The 15,205-nt window shown below is 38.3% G+C and overlaps 1 protein-coding gene across 8 annotated transcripts in view; it reads right to left on the bottom strand.

The window, feature by feature from the left end:
- TBCK (TBC1 domain containing kinase) overlaps positions 1 to 15,205 on the bottom strand; it is a 108,531-nt gene that overhangs the window by 22,448 nt on the left and 70,878 nt on the right. For all 8 annotated transcript variants that reach the window (XM_074589405.1, XM_074589410.1, XM_074589408.1 and 5 more), the window contains one exon: positions 10,923 to 11,098. In XM_074589405.1, the coding sequence (XP_074445506.1) occupies positions 10,923 to 11,098 (176 nt within the window). The remainder of the gene's footprint in view (positions 1 to 10,922; positions 11,099 to 15,205) is intronic.

Below are 15,205 nucleotides of genomic sequence, written 5' to 3'. Positions count from 1 at the left end.
TGATAAGCGAAAAGTACTTAGCTCCTGTACCATCTGAGAGAGAATGATGCTTAAATCCACTGTCACTGACAGAAAGAGGCGGGGAAGTATTCTAATGATCATAAATAAATAAAAAGGAATACATATCTTGACACAGTCCCTAATCCCCCTTCCCTCTCCCCCCCCGCCATTTTTTATGTCCTTTATTCGAAAAGGGTCACACAAAAAGGCTTCAATGTTTTTAGATGTTAAATCAATACCGCTTATAAAGGAGGAGCAGTCAAAACCTCCAGGTTTTAGGAACTGTTTTCTAAAATTTTTCAAACACTTGAGAGCGACTATTCTCTACACAACCTCTCTAGCAAACTGATTCTTACACTTCAGATTCAGCGTTCCCTTGTCATCATGCTCTGCTTCTGCTATTTCCAAGTCAAGACATTGGTGCCTGCCTTCTCTATGCTCCCTATCTCCTCTACTTGCTATGTCTTTAGTTTGCTCCATTTCATTTTGCAAGCTATACTCTCCCACCTCCTCTATCACCCTGACTCCCCCACAAAGCTCCCTTCGCCAGGATTCATACCTTAAGGAGTGAGCAAACAGCAACTTCTAGCCAACTGCCATTCATAAACATCCTCCAAATATCTTCATACACCATTGTAGGCAGTCTACAAAAATATGAGTGAGCTCAGCTTGCCGAAGTAGCTCATTATTAAGGAAACCTCTTTCTCCCTGGAATAACATAATTGAGTAACATATGTCATCCCTGGATAACCTAATTGAATAAGCTGAATCAGCAGAGCAGAAAGACAAGTTATTCCCTGTGTGCAGCTAGGCAGACATGCTGCAAAGTCTCAGTAGTTATTGCCTCTGATACAATAAAATAGGTAAACATTTCTCACCACTGCAGGGAACCATTTTAAAACACAAAGCTGAGCCATAATCCAGTTGTGCCTGAAAATACCCACAAAATGCTTTAACATGAAATAACACTTGAAGTAAAAGCAGGAGCAAGAAGGTCTAGCAAGCCTTCCCTGCTTTCTATTGGTGCCTCTATTTTCCTCTTGATAGATGCTCTCTCTTTGAGAAGAAATAGTATTACTTTAAGAAAAAAATATTGCAGAATCTTAAGAGTACAAACTCTCAGAGATTCCCTTGCCCTGTTTAAAAACAAAACCAACAGGAATTTAATATCACATCTCAATGCAAACTGCAACCGAAAGAGGAATTTCCTTTCCCTCACAATGTGATCATGTGTCACAATGTCACTCAATGTCAGAGACCTTGGATTTAGACGATCCATCTTTTTTCAGGATTCAACTGGAGTTGCTATTTATCTATTATTCCTGTTTTCTCAACTGACATTAACAGTGGCAGCACAGCTCTGGGACATTTTCAGTTATTCACCACTGTGAAGCCTGCCAAAGTGCAAAACATACTGTTAAGGCTCTACCTTAACTGGTGACTATTAAGAGGAGTGCTGAATTTGAGTAATTGTCAAAAAGTGTGAAAATATGGTTCGCCAGACAGTTACGCTGTAAGCTGTATGTGCTTTTCACATCAATCTCCTTGGATTTCTATACCACTCCACTCATTTTAGAAACCTGTCCCGAAGCTTTGGTGAGATATAAATAAATCACCATTTTAGCATCAACAGAAACATTTCTGCCCATCAACCGAAAATGTGTTCATTCATGTTTGCAGGATGGGCTCTGTGACTAACTTTTGCTGCAGGTTCAACTTTGCAATCAGTATGCACTCTTTCTTCTAGTTATGCTGTTGCACATATTTGAAAATAACATTTTCCACTGGTAACAACGGCAGATAAGAAAACATATACACATAGCTGTAGCAATTTTACTAGTAGATTAAGATGATGTTGACACAGTCACATAGACCACCAGCCAATTTGTCCTAGGCTATCAACTGCAAGAGTGCAGCAACAGCACCAGGCAAGAGAGCTGCATTCAGTAAAGTCTTTTTCATCCTCTCACTGCACTTCATAATAAAGTTAGATTATCATGACACCGCATCCTGACTCAACTGACAAAATGCACAGCACTTAGCCTGGCCTGAGGCATTAAGAAAGGGATGCGATGAAATCCTGGATTCAAGGTTAGGCTAAGGCAGGCTCCTACAGAGACCTATATAGAGAAAGAGAATAGGGTAGGACAGAAGACTGGGGAGTAGAGGGAAAAGAACACCTTTGGCCTTTGACAGAAATAATTATCTCCAACATAATACATCCCTTACCCATATCATGAAAATTCATCTTTATTACCTTTTCTCAAGAGCACTGTTACACAGCACTGTGCTCTAGACATAACTTTCACAGCAGCAATATATGGCATACAGAGGAGTTAGTGCATGCTGGAATTAGAGCTGCTGTGAGAGGCAGGAGGCAGCTATGTCTGTGCACATGAGCATATCTGTGCGTGAGATAAACTACTAAGATCCTTGAGTTTACTGCTCCTCCAAAACCTGACTTCAAAAACTTCTGCCAAACCCCATTGCCTTCTAATCCTACAAGCACACACATAAAAAAAATGTAATACCAAGTGGACCATTTCTCTTTGCCGTCTCTAATTGTGCTTAACAGAAGCTGAGAAAAGCATCAAGCTTTTCAGATTTGTGCTGGTTCTAAAGCATATTTTTAGCACTCAGTGGGTTATTCTGAGTGTTACTTCTCTCCTAAAGTAAATTCACATACACACCAGACGGCTTTTTCCATTTTCCTTTTTTAGACACAGGCCACTTTCTTTTTTTTGATAAAATATGGATTATTTAACAAAGTATGAAATAAAACTAACACCCAAGAAACCACACCAAGTATTTATATTAGTTACCAAAAAGACTTATTTCCACTACAGTCCTCCGTCTCAAAGAGGGCCGGAGTCAGTGCTAAACCACGTGAAAACAAAGTACCAACTATAGCACCAGCCAGCCACCTTGCAATTCAGGACCACTACAGCCTGAACTTTTGCCCTCCTTAGGAGCTTGCGAGCTGATCATTTTATGCATGTCTCAGGGGAAGATTCTAAAGCATCCCTCACAAAATGTTAACTTTACATCACATCGTCAGCAACCCACTAAATAATTACCAGTGAAATTATTAAAACACTGAGGTGTGTAACTGTTTCCTAACATTCTCCATGCATTGGATGTGCATAAAAAAAAGGGAAAAAAAGAAAAAAAAAAAAAGAGGTGTTCCAAAAATAGATTACTGCTACTACTCTTCAGTGACACCAAGCAAATTCCTCCTTGCTAAAACTTAGTTATAACGCAAGGCTTTGCTGCAGCCGTACTTGTGGAAAGAAACATTTTCACAACACCAAATTTTCAAGAATAGAACCACACCAGCTCACCAGTATCACAGAGATCACCCACCAATAATCAGTGAGGAAAAGTGGCATCAATCTGCAGATGGAAAAAGCATAGGTGAAACACACAGTGCCACTTGGCCGAGCTCAGATTCGGACTGCCAGCTGCAGCTGAGTATCGAGTATGGCTGGGCAGATGTAACACTGGCCAGAGAGACTTAGGAAATTCTGGTTTTCTTCCATTTTTCATTTCAATAATACAATAATTTACTTTGGCAAGGACTGACCTCAGGCTACGTTACCAGTGCTACCATATGCATTTCAGACAGTGTCTTCTCACAGGATACACTCCACAGGGGCTACGATTGGGAATAAAAGGGAAAGCCAGAGTTGGCTCAAATCAGAGCTATTTAACAGCTGCAGCAAACTTGATTGTACTGTTCTGTTCTATTTACTACTTTATTATGGGCCCGATTCCTTTCTTTATCTAGTTAAACAGCTCATTTTCAGTAATTTCCACACCTTAAAGGGTGGTGATGATAGCTGTCATATCCCTTATTCTGTCATACAGTGGCTACTGCTTACGATTTTTTAAAGTAAATTTCTTTTCCCCAGTAATATGGCAAAACTGAAAAAAAGAGGAAAAGGAAACTCCTAATATTTAATTGATCAGAGGCTATCAAATCCAGAACCTGATTTTAAAACAATTAAAAAAACACAAACAAACAAAAAAAAAACCACCAAAAAAACCCCCAAACCCCCACAGTGTCATAAGATGCAGAGAGAGAACCAGCTAGATTTTTTTTTTTTTAATTAATTTTACAGGTATAATTATTCCCTCCCCTTCAGCACATTTGTTAATCAGTCATGGAATCCCAATTGTGGGAGGTCAAAAAGGTCAAAAACACCCAGCTTTCAACTTCAAAGTGGGCATAATTGCAAAGGCTTGTGAGGAAGGACTAGATGGACAATCAGTGAATCCAGAACGTGAGCCTAAGGCTGCAGCAGAGAGTGCTCTGGCTGCTCCGGCTGCCCCATTTACATTCACAGCAGACAAACACGTCCCAGGGAGACTCGGAAACCAAGTCTGTACAAAATATGTTTACAATCCTTAAATATGATCTAAGTGAGTGTCTAATAAACTATTAAGAGTCTCATCTAAATAATATTTATATTATTATAAACATATTCCTTTAATTCTGCCTCGACTAAGAAAAAACACAGCACATTTGTTCCAATGAGTTTACATTCAATTAAAGTAATTGCTATTTATATTACAACTTAAAAAACAACCACAACATTCATTAGAGACTCTTATATTAACATCTAACATCAGTTATTTCCTAAGCCAATATATTCCTTGTTTTATCTACTCTGGCAATTGATTTAATGCCTTATCTTCTAACAGAAAAAGTCCTAAAACATATTAAAATACATTCATATTTTTAAAACCAAGCAGAGTAACAGCAAGTGCTATAAAAGGCTTCCTTCAGGTTATTTAATCTGCAGAACCAAAGCACTGGAAGCAGAGTTTTCCTTACGCTCCCCTTTTTGGTTACTAGCTGCCTGGTTTGTAAGTTATCAAAAACAATTTTGAAAAGCTAACAAATACACAAAGTTTTGAAGCTTTCAACAATTCCTAAAAATATTTGCCAGAACACGATGAACTTATGACATCAAATTAAACAGAGAATTGTTTATTCACTCACAGGAGAGCGACATAAAATGTGTATTTCAACCAACTCATCTCAAAAACTACAAATAAACTCAACTTCTCACTCAAACTGTTGGCAGCTACAGTCAGAAAAACAGAAGCATCAAAGGCACGCGCAAAATAAATTAGAAACATTAACTCAGATCTTGATCAGTTAATGCTTTGCAGAACATGAACTAAAGACAAATTTGAGGAACAGCTTTCTGTTCAGTAGCAGAACAATGAAAGAAGAAAACAAAACCAAGTTCCGTACAAAAACAGAACACAAAAGAAACCTGAAACGGGTCAGGATAGTCAGAAGACCCTTGAGGCAGAATATATATAACAGCTGTTATGAACAGCATGGACGTTGCACCATTGCACTTGGACATTTCCTAGCTTGTACACTGAAACAGAAGTGTTGGTATACACGACTCATCATGCTTTTTTTAGAAGAATAGATGAACTTCACACGACAGTTATTCAAGGACTTAATATAAACCTAGCCAATACATTTTGTGGCTGGAGAGCCGCCTGGCAGAAAAGGACCTGGGGTTGTTGGTCAACTGCCAGCTGAATATGAGCCAGCAGTGTGCCCAGGTGGCCAAGAAGGCCAACAGCATCCAGGCCTGTATCAGGAACAGTGAGGTGAGTAGGACTAGGGAAGTGATCATCCCCCTGTACCCGGCACTGGTGAGGCCCCACCTCGAGTACTGTGTCCAGTTTTGGGCCCATCACCACAAAAAAGACATTGAGGTGCTGGAGCGGCTCCAGAGATGGGCAACAAAGCTGGTGTGGGGTCTGGAGAACAAGTCTTATGAGGAGCGGCTGAGGGAGCTGGGGTTGTTCAGCCTGGAGAAAAGGGGGCTGGGGGGAGACCTTATCGCTCTCTACAACTACCTGAAAGGAGGCTGTAGAGAGGTGGGGGTCGGTCTCTTCTCCCAAGTAACAAGTGATAGGACAAGAGGAAACAGCCTCAAGTTGCACCAGGGGAGGTTTAGACTTGATATTAGGAAAAGTTTTTACACCAAAAGGGTTACTAAGCATTGGAACAGGCTGCCCAGGGAAGTGGTCGAGGCACCAGCCCTGGAGGGATTTAAAAGACAGGTAGACATAGTGCTTAGAGATATAGTTTAGTGATGGTTTTTGTCAGAGTTTGGACTCAGTGATCTGAAAGATCGCTTCCAACCTAGGCAAGTTTATGATTCTATCATTTTATATGGACAAATATATCCTAGGTGCACACAGGAAATTAGAAGCACCTGAGTGCTGGTGTATTTATTGCAAATAGGCCTGAATTTCCATCTGAAAGAAGTCTGTCACACTAGCTATCCTCAGTCATCTGCAAAGAAAAGTTGCCATCAGAAAATTTTGCTCATAATATTTTTGATAAAAATAAATATGTTTTTCATGTTTGTACTGTTTCATCAAGCCATTAAGTCACCTTCCTACTTAAGCATTTTTCCTACTTCAAAAATGAAAAACTGAACTGGACCAGTGGCATTTAAATCAATGCAAGGATCAAAAATCATCTGGCATACTTTTCTCCAGTTTAAAGCTTTCAGTCCCCAAAATTCATCAAGAACTCCCACCCTTGAGAAGAGGATGGGAAGTAGAAGACCAAGATGAAGGCACAATTTTATCAGCCTTGGGATTTCTGTAAGTCTACCTGCCACATCTGAGCAGACATTCATAAAGATAAAGAAACTGCATCATTTAGAAGTATACAGGCAGTTTGCAAGCTACCATGCCTCTAATAAAAGAGGTACAGGCAATGCAGAAAATTGTTATGCAACAAATGTGACCCCTGGACATTCAAGAAAAACACTTTGGGAGTTTCCAAGGGATGAAGGTAAGTGTCAGGAAGAGTAAGAAAAAAAAAGAAAAAAAATAATCAGTGTACTGTTCAGGAAAAGATTACAGACACAAATTTGAGTAGACTGCTACTAAAATTCAGTAGTGAATTTAAAGGTTTTCTTCCATTCTTATTTTTGACATTTTATCTTTCTCAAAATAAACATGCAAAATCACTTAAACTGTACATTCATTCTCTCCAAAACTATTTCCTCCTTGAGATTTTATCTCAGTAGAAATATGCTTAGCGGCTGAAAGAGTAAAAGATTAAGCAACACAAAAGTCCAGGAGGGAAGAGAGCACCCAAGCCTATTTATGAAGTTGCAAATAGATGCCACTAAAATGAAAACTAAGCAATGCTAGTGATAAAAAAGTCAAAAGTTTTGTTTTACTGGCTGAGGATTTAGGGAGAAAAATGCTCACCCAGAGGCAAATACTTCTCATGTTATCATTAACCAAAGCACCATAACATGCAGATACACACAAATATTTGAGTAGCCAATAAAAAACACTTAAGAAACAAACTGAAGCAGCTTAGAAGGAAAATACAAAATATAGGAGTAGGAGACAGATGGTGTTTAGAATTAAATACACTAAACACTTAATGTTTCATGAAGTCATAAATAACCTTCAGAAGCAAACCCACAGCTTTGTTTACAGAAGAATTGTTTCCTACCCTCCCCACCCTTAAATACAGAGGTGATCCACAAATATAAAACTGGAGATAAAAATGTAGTACAAACTGCTTGTCCAAATAATGAGCAACTAAATAGGGGGGAAACAGCAAAGTAATTTTTTAAGAGTTAGACTGACCACCAAGGAGACAATGGTGTTTTAGAAAATCCATTAATGGCCACTGTGTGTACTAAAGATTGAACTCAAGATTCCATTGCTTTTAAGTAGAAAAAAAAGTTTCCCCATAGCAGTAAACACCAGTAGAGTACACATCTGAAGAAAGAGACAGATAGCTCCAGGATTAAGGTTAAAAAAAACCAACAAAACAACGCAAAACACCTCACAAAAAACGCCCACACCACCTTTGGGCGTAAAGAGTGTATTTCATTAAAAATTTCGATTTTTTTTAGCAATGTTGCTCAAACCTCTGAGAAGCGTCGTCTTATAAAGACAAATCCAGAAGTGCAGAACTGGTCACAAGTGAGAGTCAGCTGATTAGTTGCTCATGTTACACCAGATTTTCAAAGTCTGAACTATGGCTGCTGACAGAACTATAACATAGAATCATAGAATTGTCTAGGTTGGAAGGGATCTTTCAGATCACTGACTCCAGCCAGCAACCTAACACTGACAAAAACCATCACTAAACCATATCTCTAAGCACTATGTCTACCTGTCTTTTAAATCCCTCCAGGGCTGGTGCCTCGACCACTTCCCTGGGCAGCCTGTTCCAATGCTTAGTAACCCTTTTGGTGTAAAAATTTTTCCTAATATCAAGTCTAAACTTCCCCTGGCGCAACTGGAGGCCGTTTCCTCTTGTCCTACCACTTGTTACTTGGGAGAAGAGACCAACCACCAACTCCACAGCCTCCTTTCAGGTAGTTGTAAAAAGCAATAAGGTCTCCCCCCAGCCCCCTTTTCTCCAGGCTGAACAACCCCAGCTCCCTCAGCCGCTCCTCATAAGACTTGTTCTCCAGACCCATCACCAGCTTTGTTGCCCTTCTCTGGACTTGCTCAGAATCTCAATTTCTTTCCTGTAGTGAAGGGCCCAAAACATATTTGGCTTGTGTATATCTGCCTCAAAACCTGACACAAAAAAAGATACAGCATATGAGAGCAAACACATTTGTAGACTGTAACTTAACATATGAATCAGCTTCCTTGTCATTCAGGTGTCCATGAGATAAAGCCTGAATATGTTCACATGTTTCTGTATAAATCATAGTGCTGCTCCATATGAGGAGCTTAAAAAACCCAACACCCTACAGCAGTACTCAAAAGATCCAATACACTAGAGCTTCAAAAGAAGTGAAACTATCAGTTACGCTGCAGTAAATGAAAAGTGCTTTGCTGCTAAGTAGAAAGAAGTAGAAATGAAAGAGAAGGCAATAAAAGTTATGGTATTTATTTTTCTTCTATGTAACATACCAAAACCATTAGCTTAATTTCTTGGAAATTTTGGAATGGATGAGCCTAGTTACTAGCATTATAAAGAAACAAAACTTCTGGTGTGAAAATAAAATTACTACCAGTAAAAAAATAAAAAAAAATCCCACCCAAAAAACTTCTCAGGAAATGGAAGGACACTGAAAGAAACTTTGCTTGACCCAAAATAATGGATTTTTATCTCTGCTACAAATATAAATCTTTGTTCTGTTTACCAGTTCAGTAGACCGTTGCTGCTTTCTCCCATGTGCCCCCTTGCTATTCCCAAGTCCCTTCACTCTTTCTTGGACACAGAAAGGCACAAGCACATTCTTAGGACTGAGAAGGCTTGTCTTTTTACTCTTTGTCATCATAACGTTAAGAAAAGCTAGCACATACACAAAAACATTTTCACTGTTAGCACTGTCAGTCTGCCAAGAGAGGCTGCATAATCTCTTTCCTTGGAAGTTTTCATGACTTGATGGAACAAAGCCCTGGGCAACCCCAACTGAATTCAGTGTTGGGCCTGGTTTTTGCAGGAATTTGCACCAGATGACTTCCTAAGGTCCTATCTGAATTATTTTATGAACGTGCAGCCCTTAGCTGCTTCAGAAAGTCCCTCTACATATCTCTAGAACAGCACAGCAGCAGTTGTGTTGGCTACAATTCCTGTATGACAACAGCCAGTATTCTCCTGTCATTTCATTTTTCTTCCCAATTGCATTTCTACATCCACTTATTATTTCTTAAATCCTGCAAGCTCTTCGGAGTGTCCTTCTGTTCTGCATTTGCATGTCTAGCACTTGGACTCCTGGACTTGTGGCTAAGGTTTCCAGAAAATACAGCAATAGAAATAAAATCAAAACTAAATTAAAAAACAAGAAAATGACTGAATATCAAACTCAGGTTTAAGGACTACTTCAAAAGTAAGATATACTTGAGTGACAATGCACTTCTTAGTTTCTTAGTAGTTAGGAAAAAACAGATGAAAAAAAAAAAACAAAAAACCAACTTAATGCAATTGACTAAATAGATATGGCAGGTCTATATATCCTTCCCCTATTATTATAATGTACTTGTGAATGAATTCTGATTGGGAGAATGTGAAAGGAAAAAAAAACCAAAAGTGTTTCATTTTTAAGAGACTGAAGATTTGTACTGTTGAGAGGAAGGAAAGGAATAATTTCAAATGACCATTCTTCAGATGATGTATTTGGCAAGAGAAACAACCATCAGATATTACTGGAGAGAGACGGGAAAAAATATTCGTACTAAGCTGAGTATCTATTTAATGCAGATATACTCTTAGACACTAGTTATTCTTTGCCAAGACAAACACAGGCATAACTCTCATACTACCTCTCAAAATAACTTGAGCCATACCTTTAACCTGACATGCCAAGATAGAAAAAACAGTCAGAGCTTCCTGCATCACTTTCCAGTTACCTATTTCTCTCTGGCAAACTGTTCTTTTTACTATTTTTCTCCTAAGATAAAGACTCTTTGTAGTTCTGCTGGTGAGTCATGGACATTGGTCTGTTGTGGTAACAAACACCACAGAACCGAAGGAGCAGGAGTTGGGAGAGGCAGAAATCCGGCACAACAAGAAATAATTTTATTGGCATGTACATCAAAGAAGCTGGAGTTCAAAGCAGTAAAGTTTAAAAAAAAAAACCAAAACCCAACAACCTTTCAGTTAATTCTCATTCACTACATTGGATTGTTCATCAAAATTAATAATATGGCATAGGCTCTATCACTGTGCACTGGCTTACAAGCAAATCAGAACATCTCATGAATGTGTTAAACCCCTGTGCTTGGAAGTGACAACATAAATGCCAGTTTGGTTTGTACCAACCAAACTGAGGTTTGGTTGGTATTTTCTTCCTGTCTAAATTTAAAAGAGAAAAAAAACATCTGGGGCCGGAGAAATATGCATTCTGAACAACTCTCCCCCCTCCACTTCCCAAATCACTTACTAGGTCACTTCGAGGTGCTTCCTGATAGTCTGCTGAAAAGCAGGACATTGAACTTCTTGTGCCATTGCTCTCACTGGCTTGCCGTGGAGGCTGTGCATATTGCCTGTATGTAGCACTCTTCGGGGTCCAGCGAAACAGGTTGATTGACTCACGAACACAACGCTCAATGTCAATCTCTGATCAGGGATTTAAAGAAAAAACAAGAAATGTAATCATGAAAAATCAGTAAAGCCAATTAACCTAGCTATGACATTGCTAAATAAACATATACCCATTTATACACTCTGTCTCTTTCTCCCCCACATAAAAGGCACATAGTTTTCAAAAAAATTTTCCCATAAAAAAAAACCACTTAGAAATTTATTACGAAAAACTAGCAAAGACAGTTTAAGCATTAATTTTATCCCTAGTTATGTATGGAAATATAGCAAGCTTTTTAACAGAAGCGTAACAGAACTTTAACCAGTGCAAAGCCAGCAATATAACTGAAGCCTAGGCATTGTAAGGCATCTTCATTAAATGTCTTTGCACGTTGGACTACTGATTTTTAAATGTGAGTACTTGCAGTACATCAAAAGTACATTTCGTGCAGTGTATGGACATCGGGATTTTTGGATCAGCTGAGTGTCTTATTTATCAGTTCAATACTGCTACAAGCCAAACTGAAAGCTTTCTGTTGTTGAGCTTTGTGCAGCCTGCCATTTTGACAAAGCTAATGTTATCTGTTTGGTGGAAGAACAAGAGTTCTCAACACTAATTTGTGCTTGATGGCTAACACAATGGATTTTTTTTAGAACTTAAAAAAAAAAAAGTCCAAAACCTAATCAGACATTCACAGTGAAACATTCTGACTGAAGGAATGAAGTGCCGTGTGTGACAAACTACAGCTCAGCTTGGGAGGAGGGCAGACACCCATCAAATGGGAAGCATCCTAAAATAAGCTGTGGTCAAATAAAAAATTAACAAAGCATAATGTAAAACACTTGCAAAAGGAAAACAAAAAAGTAAACCTATTACAAACATCATTTTTTGCCACGCTAAGCATCTGCATGTATCTGTCTTCAAACAAGATGTAACATAAAAACAATTTAATTTTCTATCACTGTAAAAAGACTAGTTAATTTTGCATCTCTTGTCTGCGGTCTCATGAAAGGAAAAATTATTCTAGCTTGCCTTTTATGACAAACCTAGTGTATTGCATCATGCAAGTAACAGGTTTATTAGCCCTTCTTTCTTGTGTCTGTCCCAAGCATCTTGGATGATTCATTACTGCACTCACAATTTAGACGACCGAAGCATCAGCTTCTACGAAGAAAATAGAGGCACTGTAGCCAAGCTTTATCTGTATATCTCAAACAGATTTCATGCATTGCCATCAATCAGGGAGTTACACCAGAAACCTCAGTCATTTAGCAGGGTGGTGAGCACAAGACGACGAAATTGAAGATTGGAATCATCCATTCCAGTTGGATAAGATTATTCGCTTTGTTTAAAATCTGGATGAATGATGTGGTCTATTAATCTCCCATTCAAAACGCTGTAGGATTCAGGTAGAATACAACCTGGAGCATAGGCTTTAATTCCACTGAAGACAACATGTTTATGTGCTATCTTGCTTCCGAAATTCTGAAAAATCTGGGACTAAAGCTGTGGTTTACCTAATTTTAATGGTAGCTCTAAAACCTTTTTGTGGATGTGAAAGTAAATCACAATTTTCCTTAACCATATCAGGTTCTCTAGGTACTTGGGATAATACTTGCCAGAGATAAACGGACAACACGGTGTCTCAACAGTAACTAACAATTTTTCATTCTGTGATGAAAACATATTAGATTTTTCGTTTTGAATATATTGTAATAGAAGGTTGTTATTTAGTATCATTCCCAAGGAAAATCCACACAACTGGAACATTTTACACAATTTCTAAATTCAGGTAAAGACAGCAGATGTCTTTCACTGGTTATTATTCCTAGAGCTCCAAATACAGTCTGAAGCACGGTCATTACAGTCACACTTTCTCTACACTTCTGAAGACTCATTTGATTTATAAGAAGTTGAGAATTTCAGTTCAAGACTGTAATACATTTATAGTTTTTGTTTTTTCTGTAAAGGGACTATTATAATTGTGTGTTATAGCCCTGTCTCCTGAGATTCTTAGCTAAGGAAATGTTAGCAGTACTTTTGTAATAAGTGAGATGAAAGCAAAATTTAGCCAGTAAGAAAAAAAAAAAGTTATCTGAACAACAATAATTAATAGCATGAGAAACATCTTGTTGTGAGCGCATAATAGCCTACAAATATCTGAAATTGAAAACAGAGAACTGGGGGATGGAATAGGAATGCTACTGCAGTAGATAGTTATGAAATAGCTGAAAGCAGAAATTGAGATTGACAGAGTTAAGCATTGAGACAGACTATCAAAATATTTTTCCTAGAAACAAGCTCTGTAATTCCAAAAGCAACCCATCTAGAGAAAGGGAAAATGCAGCAATGGGTTTCCCTAAAAACTATAACCAGTTCTCACACATCAGGGTGTAAGTAAAAAATTTAGGAGTCTGTTGTTCTGTGATTCTTGGCTGTTCAGTTTCTCATTTTTTCTAAGCAGCATTTCAGGAGGACAGGGGCCACGTCTGAAAATGAAATTCCATGGAACAAGAGGGAATTTAAAATGGTTTGGGAGGGAGGCCATCAAAAGCCTAACACCAATTTACAGTCTGCTGAATAATTGATCTGCTTCTAAGTATTGCAAAATAAAAATATAACAAGATCATCATGGTTTCTGCAAGTAATAAAAAAAAGTTACATATGTATGCACATAGGCACATGTATGTGTATATATGGGAATGGTGAACATTTATGACCCACAAGGGTGGTAGTGAAAAATCTACTTGCATTCTTTTTTAAAAACAATTCGTTTCAGGATACTGGAGTTTAAGATAACATTAAACTGATGTAAATATTTACAGAATATTTATTAGTCACATTGCATGAACAAGCGTCACAGTTGAGTAACCTTCAAGCCCATCTTCACCCTTTGCTTGAAATTTTGGTTTAAGAAAAATCACTTCCCGTCAGTAACTAAAATGCAATGCAATCCTGCACCCTTGCTAGATAAGATCTTTTCTCTTCCTTTTGGCTAATAAGTAAGGGTCTGCTCTGCTACTTCAACTCTGATTTCTTCCCATGCCCTTTCAAACATATGACAAATGAGTCAGTCTCCAATTAAACGTCCATCTTTTGTTATCGCACCAAGACTTTGCATTCACACAGTATTAATCCTGCTTGTACTCTTCCTGCTCCCAAGTAACTGTATTACAAGCCAGAAAACATTAAAGCTCACATATTATTAACAACATACTGTTGGTATGTCAGAAGTGCAAATATAACAAGCCAGTGCCTAGATTCTTGATCACGACTTTGAACAAACAGAGAGAACACCTCTCCAGGATGCCAGACTACTTGTCATGTGCGAATAACTTAGAAGAACATCCTTCTGAGAGCACACTCTGCATATATCTCAAGAAGCAAAGCAAGAAGCGAACAGAAACATTTAGAAAGGACAGGAAGGGCCTGCTCACTCATGTACATACATATAACATCTCTGTGTGCTTCAAGGTCCCAACGCTGGGGTGTTCTGTAGTTTAAAAAGCACATGCCTTCTGTTTTCATTCACACAAATTTTTTTGGTGGAAAATTTGTAATGAAAACATGCTGACCTAACGTGGTGTCTTTAACTGCAAAGTGTGCTTTAACATAATATAAATGCCATAAAAATAAGTTCTCATTTTAAAATTTAGTACATCTTTAAGCAGTCTGGTTTTCAAAAAGTGCGGAGCACCTGCATTTCAAAAAGTCAAAGTTGGCACCCAAGTACCTAGGAACTAAAAATCACAAGTTTCATTTTAAAACACTGTTTTTAGGAGTTCTGGCTCAACTGAACTCAAGTATTTCACAGTCAAGCAGCAATGAAGCCTTACAGGAAACAATTCTATGCCACCAGCTAATTACTCCATTACTTGGCATCAAAAGACTTTTCCTAAGATTTCTAATTATGCAACTACAGGAATTGAAAGAGACAGTGGTGGGGAAGTAAACAAAGAGTGATCTAACAGTCATATGCTGGTTTTGCCATGGCCCCAGCCCAATATTAAGCCTACTGAAATATTCTGCTCCTTTTCTGAACTAAGTTTCCTGGTTGCTCTGAGATGTTATTCATTTTGCTCTGTTCTTGTTAAATTATCACTCCCTACCAAGCTGCTGCCTCCTTCTCTCAACAGCCTCAA

This window comes from Larus michahellis, chromosome 5 (assembly GCF_964199755.1).
Source record: "Larus michahellis chromosome 5, bLarMic1.1, whole genome shotgun sequence".
NCBI lineage: Eukaryota > Metazoa > Chordata > Aves > Charadriiformes > Laridae > Larus > Larus michahellis.
The sequence above is the reverse complement of the archived record's forward strand: the minus strand, read 5'-3'. Positions and strand labels throughout refer to the sequence as shown.